Source organism: Cariama cristata, unplaced genomic scaffold, assembly GCF_000690535.1.
Source record: "Cariama cristata isolate BGI_N322 unplaced genomic scaffold, ASM69053v1 scaffold25574, whole genome shotgun sequence".
In the NCBI taxonomy this organism is placed as follows: domain Eukaryota; kingdom Metazoa; phylum Chordata; class Aves; order Cariamiformes; family Cariamidae; genus Cariama; species Cariama cristata.
Genome location: NW_009615106.1, coordinates 13,195 through 23,729, shown reverse-complemented (window position 1 = coordinate 23,729; position 10,535 = coordinate 13,195). Strand labels below are relative to the sequence as shown.

At 56.9% G+C, this 10,535-nt stretch overlaps 1 protein-coding gene across 1 annotated transcript in view; it reads left to right on the top strand.

Annotated features, from left to right (window-relative positions):
• AGRN (agrin) overlaps window positions 1-10,535 on the top strand; it is a gene marked incomplete at its 5' end in the record, with an annotated part of 43,380 nt that overhangs the window by 26,867 nt on the left and 5,978 nt on the right. The window contains 13 exon segments of the mRNA XM_009699703.1: window positions 6-187; window positions 1,391-1,583; window positions 2,236-2,445; window positions 2,667-2,896; window positions 3,387-3,521; window positions 3,688-3,781; window positions 4,213-4,377; window positions 4,785-4,896; window positions 6,027-6,038; window positions 7,385-7,501; window positions 7,822-8,011; window positions 8,757-8,844; window positions 9,749-9,772. Of these exon segments, the coding sequence (XP_009698005.1) occupies window positions 6-187; window positions 1,391-1,583; window positions 2,236-2,445; window positions 2,667-2,896; window positions 3,387-3,521; window positions 3,688-3,781; window positions 4,213-4,377; window positions 4,785-4,896; window positions 6,027-6,038; window positions 7,385-7,501; window positions 7,822-8,011; window positions 8,757-8,844; window positions 9,749-9,772 (1,752 nt within the window).

Sequence of the window (10,535 nt, the reverse complement as noted above, 5' to 3'; positions counted from 1 at the left end):
AACAGACCCACAGCCACCCTCCCCGCCACCACCCGCCGTAAGCCCACGCGCCAGCCCCCCACCACAAAAAAACCCTTGCGACCCTGTGACTCTCACCCCTGCCTGCACGGTGGCACCTGCGAGGACGACGGGAAGGACTTCACCTGCAGCTGCCCGGCGGGCAAAGGAGGAGCCGTCTGTGAGAAACGTACGTGTTTCTGACCCGTGTCTGTCCCTTACGCCAGCAAAAACAGCGCTGACTGCGCGGTGATGGAGAGACGTGGAGGCACAGACAAACCCAGCCCCATAGCTCGCACTGGCGCTGCACATGTGCCGGGCGGGGAGACACTGCAGGGATCAAGTTAAGTGGCTTAACTCTGCCACAAACAGGTTGTATGTGCGGGATGCGTTGTAAGAGGCAAGCACGGCAAGGCTGCAGGGTAAGAAGGTGCCAGGAGCAATTTCTTCCTGGCTCCGCTTCTGATACACCAGTGCCCCGAAGCGTGGAGGTTGTGAGCTTCTGCTTTTTTATCTCAGCTCCTGTAGCTAGTGATGGCTAGTTAGTGTAACAGAGAGACAGGTACTAACGGTCCTCTCGAGCACCAGGAGATGTGTGCTGGTAGTTCAGGCTCTTATTTCCTGGCACTCAGAGCTGCTTAGCAAACAGCTGCAGACTGGCAGCGTGCTTAACCAGAGCTGCTGTTCTTTACTGGGAGCTCCCACTGGCAGCGTGGTGTTACGCCGGGGGCTCTGGGTGGTTGTGAGTGCTTATTCCTGAAAATTTGTCCCTAAAGCTATCAGCTGGAATGCTCAAAGCTGCTACTGGATGTGGGTGTCCAGCCCTGTTAGTTTTAATAGCACTTAGCGTTCCAGATCCCTTGGAAAATCTCAACTGTAATAAATAAAAGCCTGGAGTGATGGATGTGAATCTGTCATGTGGGATTCTGGGAGGACAGATAAAAATTATCTAAGGAGCAGGGAAGTTGGGTTATGAGGAACTGTGTGCACAGCAGAGCTCAGCTGATGGCGCAGGGGATGCGATCACAGGGCATGGAGAGGACCAATGGTCCTGACCTGGGAGGAGCTGACTGGGACACCACTGAGGTTCAGTACTGGGGAGCAATCCACAGATCTCTAAAGCCTGGGAGCAGTCTTTGGGGGGCATGCCGTCACGGGAGGAGTTGGTTGCCACCAGTACGAGTGTGGGGGAGGCTGTGACAGGGGGTGATTGCGCAGGAGCATGGGCCCAGAGGAGAGAGGGAGCTTCTTTCTGCCGTTTCACAAGAGCTCTTTTTGCTTGCACAGATAGGAAAATGTTCACAGGCTCATGTCAGGCCTTTATCTGCTCTCTATCCTTCTGTTCCCTTCTCTACTTCATCCCTTCTTCCTTTCTCTACCCTGACTCTTGCAGCTATCAGGTACTTCATCCCCAGCTTTGGTGGCAAGTCCTACCTGGCCTTCAAGATGATGAAGGCGTACCACACCGTGCGCATCGCCATGGAGTTCAGGACGGTGGAGCTCAGCGGGCTGCTGCTCTACAACGGGCAGAATCGTGGCAAAGATTTCATTTCCCTGGCACTGGTTGGCGGCTTTGTGGAGCTCAGGTGGGTGCCCTTCCCTTCAGCCCTGTGTGGTGTGGAGGAAACGGAGCAGCTGCTCTTGCCAGAATGGTCCTTGCAGAACACCAGGAGGATGCTGGGCTTGAATTTGCAGGCTAGGAAAGAGTAGCATCAAATGGACAAGAAGAGAAGGAGCATTTTTTCCAGTGTAATAGGAATACTAAGGGGACCCGTTCCCTGTGGCACTTTTCAGCAAAGTTAATTCACGTATTTCAGTTGGAATTTTGAAAAGCTGAAAGGTGTGGGAGGTTTTCTGAGCAAGTGAGAGGTTTGTGGGGTTTTTTTTTGTACTGGAAAAAGAAAGGCAGGGGAAAAAAGGGAGAAAGGCCCCAGAAATCTGACATGAAATGATTTTTCCAGTTCCAAAAGCCAAAGGCGCAGGTTTGGAATGAGGCGAGGTGGAGGGCAGACCTCTGGAAACTGCAGCCCCCAGAGGAGTTCTCAGGCAGACAGTCCCAGTGCTCAGTGGGGGACGGCTGTGCGCTCCCAGTGCAGCCAGGTCCAGAGATGGGGCGGGGGGGGATGCTCCCGAGTGCTCCCAGCTTCTCCCTGGGATGCGGCAGCCCCTGTGCCATGGCACAGATGTCACCTTTCTGCAGGGTGGCACAGACATAGACCTCCCTCTCTTCTTCTCCAGGTTTAACACTGGCTCCGGCACGGGCGTCATCACCAGTAAGGTCCGTGTTGAGAGTGGGCCCCGTTGGGTGTGAAACCGCAACCGCCGCAGTGGGATGCTGTCGGTTGATGGGGAGCCCCACGTCAGCGGGGAGAGCCCGACGGGCACCGATGGGCTTAACCTTGACACGGACCTGTTCATCGGGGGAGCACCTGAGGACCAAATGGCCGTGTGAGTGAGGGTCCTGGACCGCTTCCCTGGGTGCCGCAGCATCTGCTGCTGCTGCGGGCAGAGCATCCATGGTAGCAGAGCATCCTGCTAGCAGGCTCCAGGCTTCTTAACGCCCTGCTAGGGAGCACAGCCTGACCCAGATGCTTGGAGGACCTCTGTATTTTTGCATTTTTGTCCTCGGAAACAAAATGCCCATCCACTTTGTCCTCTGTCCCCTTCAGGGTGGCAGATCGTACCGCGGCTACAACCGGCCTGAAGGGCTGCATCCGCCTCCTGGACGTGAACAACCAGATGTACGACCTGCGGGAGAAAGGCAGTGATGTGCTGTATGGCAGCGGGGTGGGCGAGTGCGGCAACGACCCCTGTCACCCCAACCCCTGTCACCATGGTGGCATCTGCCACGTCAAGGAGGCAGAGATGTTCCACTGCGAGTGTCTCTACACCTACACCGGTACGGGGAGGGGGTTGCCGACAGAGCATTGCTGGGGCTCCTGATCCCCCTGGCTCCCCCTGAGGGATCCTGGAGCCTCTGGGGGTTCATATGATGAGCTACAGTGGGGAGGGACGTGGTGTGGAGTGTCAGCAGTGGGTTAGAGGGAGAAGTGTAGGGTGAAGCCGCATCCAGTGAGGTCAGTACATTCAGAGTGTAGGCCTCTTCCTATGCACGTAAGACAAGGGCCAGGATCTGTTTGTTCTCATGCACAAAAAAATTTTCCCCTTGCATGTTAGGGATGTAGTCTGGCACGGGTATCATCTGCCGTTTGTGGGGTCCACTGTGAGGGGCTTCTCGGGTCATGGGAACCCCACCTGAGACAGGAGAAAAAGACTGGTAGGCCATCAGGAGACATCAGAGACATTTATCGTGGCCATCAGGCCAGATTGTGCCTGATGGGCTGTCGGTTTGAGATGCTGACGTGATGGGACTGCCTTTTCTGCTGCAGGCCCAACGTGTGCCGACGAGAGGAATCCCTGTGACCCTTCGCCCTGCCACGTCTCTGCCACCTGCCTGGTGCTGCCGGAGGGAGGTGCCTTGTGTGCCTGTCCCATGGGCCGGGAAGGAGACTTCTGCGAGCTAGGTGGGACGGGAGCTGGCAGAGGAGCGGGGCTGGGGAAGGGGGTAGAACTGAAGGGGCTGATTTTCCCCAGCCTGGGTAGACAGGAGGCATTGCCTGCTGTGGTGCTGGGGCACTAGCTGAAGCTGCTCTGCCTCCTCTTCCTCACCATTCCCTCGTTTGTGCCCAGTGACAGAGCAGGACCACACCATGCCTTTCCTCCCGGAGTTCAATGGCTTCTCCTACCTGGAACTGAATGGGCTGCAGACCTTCGTTCCTGACCTGCAGTAAGTGCCAGGGAATGGGAGAGGGACAGGCAGGTGCATCGCCTGCGGGGCTGATTTGGGAGAGAGAGCTCGTGCTCTGGGCCTCGCCTGGCATATCCGGGCTCTCCCTAGAGCTCTCCCCTTTCACCTGGAGGGTTTGTCCAGAGGGACTGGCATCGCCAGAATCCCTACAGCCATACTGAGCCAGCACCATACCCTGGTTGCATGGCATTGCAACAGGCTGGGTAAATAGGCACTGCGGAGCAGCACCCTGAACATGGCAGAGGTATCGCTTGCCTGGCAAGGGTACCTTACAGGGGTGGCATCTCTCTGCCGTACCTGTAGTCCCAGGCAGGCAGAGGTTTTCCAAGGACTTGGTGCACAAGGGTGGAGGAAGAGAGCGTGTGGGCAGCTGGATTGGAGGATCTCTGTAATCCTTCTCTCCTCAGGGATAAAATGTCCATGGAAGTTGTGTTCCTGGCCAAGAACCCCAGCGGCATGATCTTCTACAACGGCCAGAAGACAGATGGCAAAGGGGACTTTGTCTCTCTGGCCTTACACGATGGTTACCTGGAGTACAGATACGACCTGGGCAAAGGGGCGGCTGTGCTCAGGTAAGGTGGGCTGCGGGCTGGGGCAGCTGCTCATCAGGGTGGTGGTGACCACAGAGGCATGAGGGACAGTGGTGGCTTTCGGTGTCCAACACTGGCTTTTTGTGCTCCCCTTTACGGAAAACTGTAAGGCAACAGGGAAGGGCAGGCTTCCTACTAGCTTCGGCTGTTTGCAGCAATGGCTTTTGGTCGGCTGTCCCATTGTGGGACAGGGCAGAGCTGGGCCTGTCCCTGGTTTCTGCCTCTTTCCCGGGCTGATGATGGGCTGTCTGTGGCTGCGAGCTGGGGTAGCCCAAGCTGGTCAAGTTGCGGTGGCCTGGGCAGCCCAAGCCACTCAGGGCAGGTTTACGGTGCTGTGTTTGTAGGCAGAGCTCTCACCCGTGTGTCTTCTCCTCCCTTCTCACCTCCAGGAGCAAAGAGCCAGTTCCCCTCAACACCTGGATAAGTGTCTTGTTGGAGAGGAACGGACGCAAAGGGGTAATGAGGATCAACAATGGCGAGAGGGTGATGGGAGAGTCACCGGTGAGTTGGTGGGCCAGGGAGTGCTCTCTGGGCTTCCAGCCCTGCTCCTCTCCTGTGTGAAATGAGCCGAGAAGTTCCCAGGCTCTCGTGGGCTTTTAATCCCTGTGGTTCATGGCTTTAAGGGTGGTGGAGGAGGAGTGGGCGAGACCTGGGGAGAAAAGGATGCTGCGGGGCAGAGCTTGCCTGCCTTTCTTGGCTGCTCTGTGGCCCGACCCTGGTGCTGTAGGACAACAACTGGACACCTCTTCCAGCTCGTCCTCCCTCCTTGTCCTCCACCACCCACAGAGCCGCGGCGCCTTTGCCAGCACCACGCATGCCCTGATTCTTGGGGCCTTGGTTTCAGGGATGTGTTTGAGCCCCCTTCACACACACTTACACCACCCCCCCTTCACCCTTTTTTTGCAGATCCTCAACCGTCCCTGTATTGGGACAGGTACGCAAGGCACCCTTGCAGCCCGTGGTGCCACTGTGTCGGGGCCGCGTGGGTTTTGGCCTCATCCCTTGATGCTGGGGCTCAAGAGCCCTCCACCGTGCTGGCTGCATGGGGAGCTCAGCCGGGAGGAGGTCACGGAGTAGTAAAAACCCCGTTGCACTGTTGCTGCTGAATCCATTAGTGCCTTCTCTCCTCTTGTCTCCGAGCTGGCAGCTTACCTCGCCACCTTCTCCCAGTGCCCTCTCCCCTCTGTGCTTCCATCTCTGCACAAGGAGCAGTTCCCCGGGGTGTCACGGCAGGGCCACTGGCCTTCATGTCGTCCGCCTTTCCAGCCGGGAAGCTGATAATGCGGGAAAAGCCCCAATTGCTGCTGAACTCATCCTTAAGATCCACCTAGAAGTGCAGCGTCAATATTCCTGCCCAAAGAAGGGATTTCTTCCTTCCCCTCACTCTCGTCTTTTCAAGCCTCTCTCCAAGCAAAGGTTACCCCGGCCGGTGGGGTGGCAGCGGCCCCTCCTGATGCCTCCTGCAGCTCCCCTTCCCCGGGTACCCCTTGCAGCGGTGGTCTTGCAGCCCTGCATGTTACGATGTGACCCACTGATCTTCCTTTTCTCTCTCTCTCTCTCTTTTTTTTCTTTCTCTCTCTCACTTTGATTTTTCGTTTGTATTTTTCCCTCCCCTGCTGTCTGGATCCCAGAAATCCCGTAAGGTAAAGATAAGTATGACCCACCGCACCTCCATCTCATCTGCCATTGGCACGTTGTGCTGTTTTGTTTTCCATTCAAATCTCAGTGTTTCACCCCCTCCCCTTCCCATCTGACCAAGCAACTTTAGGACCTCTGTAGATTAGAGACACTCGTTTCCTCTTCCGTCATTAATTTCCAGCCGGTTGTTACATTTTTGTTTCGGAAGCATTTCAATTAATCCGGTCATGTTTCTCGTGTTAACTCCACAAAGCATTAGCTAGTGATTCATATAACTGCATCTTTGCCTCGCTGCTCTGCCTCTGGGTCCATCCCAGGTGCTCGGGAAGGGACATCGCTCCCACCGGGTGCCCGGCGAACGATGTGGCTGAAGACTTACCTGGGACTTCCCATGCTGTGCCGTTGGCGCTGCAGGGTGACAGCAAGGAGGGAGGCTTGCTCCTCCAAAAATGCAGCCACGTGAGATGCAGGAGAACCTCCTCTAACCATTTGCTGTAGGGGACCTGTAGCAGCCAGGTGAACCCAAGCTGAATCCCTCTGGGTTCAAACATTAACCCTGGCGAGACTAAAGCAATATTTCTTTATTTGGTTTTGGCAGTCACACAAAACCAGAGGCCTCCACGTCAGGAGAGCATTAGAACAGCATCTCCCCCAAATTAAATTCCCAGGAAATCTTTTCCTTGTGTGACTGCTGGCAGGCAGGACCTTGCAGCTTGGCATGGGGAGGTTCGCTGGAAGCCCCTTTCTCCCAGCACCCTTCACAGAGCCCGGTTTGGTACCAGATAACGTGAAGCTCACCCGCTCCCCGTGCTCGGCAGCGGCTCACGCCAGCAGTGCCGTGGCTGGTGACCCGCGGCAGGTCCCGATGGCAGGGCAGGGAGGCAGAGGGCTGTGGGGTGTACGGGGTGGCCGGGCTGGGGCAGGGTGGCTGACAAGGGCCAGGAGCAGTACAGGGAATGGAGAGAAAGGTGGGAACCCGGTCTTAAGCGGGATGCTGAGCCCAGCCTGCCCTTCCCTGCCCAGCCCACCTCCTGCCTGCCCTAGGGCAGGGCTGTGCCGGACCCCGGCATGCTTTCTGAGGGACTCTCCTGCTCCAGCCTCCGCAGAGATGGCTAGCGGTACCCCACAGCAGCCCTGCCCAGGACACAGCCCGTGCCTTAAGGGAGGGATTTTGGGGAGTGTGGGGGACAGGCGAGCGTTGCTTTCTTTCCCACCAGCCCTGGTTGTGCAGGGGTGCCTGCCCTGCTCGCAGCCTCCTTTAGTCCCTACGGAGCTGGGCCAAGTGCCCAGCTTGCAGCTTAGGGAGAGCCTGACATCTTCTCCATCTTACCTTCTCCCCTCTCTTCCCCAGGTGCCTCACACCTTCCTGAACCTGAAGGAGCCATTTTATGTGGGGGGAGCCCCTGATTTCAGCAAGCTGGCTCGAGCAGCCGCCATCTCCACCCGCTTTGATGGAGCTGTGCAGAGGGTAAGGCCCTACCAGGCAGCGCGGGGCAGGTCTCTGGCTGGGAGATGGCTGTCATCTGCGGTGGCATCGCTGGAGGGGAGTGAGGATGAGCCTGGGAGTGGGCTGCCCCAGCACGTGGGTCCATGTGCATGGGGAGGAGGGCACAGCCAGTTGGAAAGTGGCAGAAGGGGGAGGTGGGGGTGCATGACAGGAACGCGTGGGGCTTGAGGCTGGGTTCCCATCTCCCCCTTTCTCCCCAAGGATACTGGCCTCTGTCCCCCACCGGCCCCGCAGAGAGGTGGAGGCTGACCCTTGTGCTTCCTCTTGGTTGTATCTGCCAGATCTCCATCAAGGGGGTGCCTGTGCTGAAGGAGCAGAACATCCGCAGCGCCATCGAGATCTCCCCCTTCCGAGGCCACCCCTGTACCCAGAAACCCAATCCTTGCCAGAACGGAGGCACTTGCAGCCCCCGGTTAGAGAGCTACGAGTGTGCCTGCCAGAGGGGCTTCTCGGGGGCTCACTGTGAGAAAGGTGAGACTGCCAGGGTAGGGTTGGACATGGACCCCCGCCCATTAGCCAGACACGGCAATGAAACTGCTTTGATGATGAGGTGGTGGCAGCAGGACAGTGGGCGGCTTAGGCCAAGCCTGAGGTCTTGTCCTTGTTGTGGCTGTCGGGGGGGATCCAGGGGAAACAAGCCGTGGCGTTTGCAGGCTGGTACTGTTGTGTGAAACGGGGACTATGCCATTTCTCCGGCAAATGCTGCTGCTCACGGGTAGAGATCACCCAGCCCCGTCACCTCTTCCCATCAGTGCTCTCTGATCCTGGTTTATATTGCTGTGCTCACTTGAAGCAGCCTGGGGCAGGGAAACGTGGTTTGGTGCTGGAACAGATTCACCTGGAGGGCCTGAGCAATGCCTAGCTGTCTCCACATCAGGGTTTCTTTCCTACTGCCTCCCTGAGTTTAGCGCTTGGGCCACCACCGAGCCCAAGTTCCTCCCCATCTTCCACCAGGAAACCAATAAGGCTGCAGATTTCCTGACAGTTGGCTGCAAAACAGGGAAATGGTCCAAACTTACGGGCTCTAAAGCCACAGCAAACCTTTCCAAGGGCTTACTTAGAGTGCCACAGTGCTGACGTGCCCCAAGGGATGGCAGGTTTGTGCATGCCTTCGTCCTGTGACAAATGTTCAGTGTAAAGGGGGATTTTCCTAGTCTCCAAGGATGGACAGGCCATGCTCCGTTGCCTGACAGCTCTTCTTTTTCCCCACTTCCAGTGATCATTGAGAAGGCTGCTGGAGATGCAGAGGCCATTGCTTTTGATGGTAGGACATATATGGAGTACCACAATGCCGTGACAAAGAGGTAACTTGGCTGCTGAGCTGACCCAAGGTCAAAATAAGGAGTTAAGGCTGTTAGCAGGAGGAAGAACTAGGGTCAAAGAAATCCAAGTGCAGTGCTTAAAGAGGGGCAAACCAAACCGGGGCCGTGAGCAGGCACTTGCAGCCCTGTACCTCTAAAGCTGCCTTGTTGGCAGAGGGCTTTCCCACAACGGCACTGCCTGGCCAACTTCAGGTCTGGATGCTCTCATTCTGCACGTGTGGGCCATCTTCTGGGTTAGCACAGTCTGGTTGGGGAGTGGGATGAAGCTGACTGTGTGCACCCCATGAAGATGGTTAATGTGACTTGTGCCCTCCTCTGGGTTGGTGCCTTTCTTTGCCCACGTGCTCAGGGATGGGTTTAATGGTTTCATTCACGCCTGTCTGCCAGCTCCTTCGTCTCCTTGGCTGTTTGTGCAGCAAGGGTCGGTCCTGCCAGCAGGATCGGGCCATCGCTGCCGTGGGATTTGAGCCTTCTCCAGCATCTGCTCAACCCTGACCCCATGGGCTGGGGGTACCTGTTTGGACCCTGTGGTCTACTGTGGCTGTACTGGTCCCTGGGGTTTCTCTCTCAACATAAGCAGAGCCTGCTACACAGCTTCTGACTGAGGTCCTCTTCAATATCTGGGCTGGATACTTCTCCTACAGGAGACTCTTGGTTCACCATGGTCTGGCTCAGTACCCTTCCTCACCACTGTGCTCCTACAGCCACCGGGGTTAATTCCCATCTCCTCGGCACGGGGACAGGGTATTGCATTAGGCTCCGTCCATCTCTCAGATTCCCTGCTGCCCTAACACCCTGCCTGGGGACGATGTCTGTGTTTGAGCTGTTGTTTGTTGGTCTCTGTCTGTCCGTCTCTTCTCAATGTCCTTGTTTCTTTGTTTTCAAGCCACCTCACCAATGAGATCCCCGCGTAAGTACAGCCATCTGCCCTCTACCATGTCTCCCATTGCCACCCCGACCACCCGCAGGGGAGCACAGGGTGGGTTTGGGAGGAGGAATACGGGCAGTTTCCATGGGGTCTGCCATGGGCAGGTGTTCCCGTTTGAGGGTGAGGAGGACACAGGTACTGACCGCAGTTTTTGTGGCCGTACAGGGGCCCAACCACGGCCAAGATGCCGCAGGAGCTACCGTGCCTGGCTCTGCTGGGGTCAGACGTTGTCCCAGCAGCGTGCTGCAACTTAGCCTTAGTTTAAGAGGATGAGCGTAGGGGAGGAAAGTTCCTGTGACTTACCTCTTCCATCAGCGGCAAAGGCACTACTGGTGGAAATAAGGGGTGCTAATCCTGCTCTGATTTTTCCAGCACGATTGCTGCCGTAGCAAGGAGGCCGGGCTGGATGCTCGGAGAATGTTCCCCAGTCAGGGATGCGTGGCCTGGGCAACCCCTCACAACGTGCAGTGCGGCCGGGGGCGGCAGAAGAAAGTCCTGAGTGGGATGGGGAGATGGGAGAAGGGCTTCTTCCCTCGAGTGGGCTTGACAGCTGTCAATTTGCTGTCTGTCTGTCTTGCTGAGCGGCAGGAGTGGAAGAGAAGCACTGGTTCACGCAGCTGTATTCCCCACTGTCTGTGGGAGAGTTTGTGATACCTCCTTGTCACATCCCCATTTCACCTCATTTTGTACAAGCTGGGGTCAGACAGGGGCTCGGCAGGCTGAGTTGCATGCATGCATGCATATC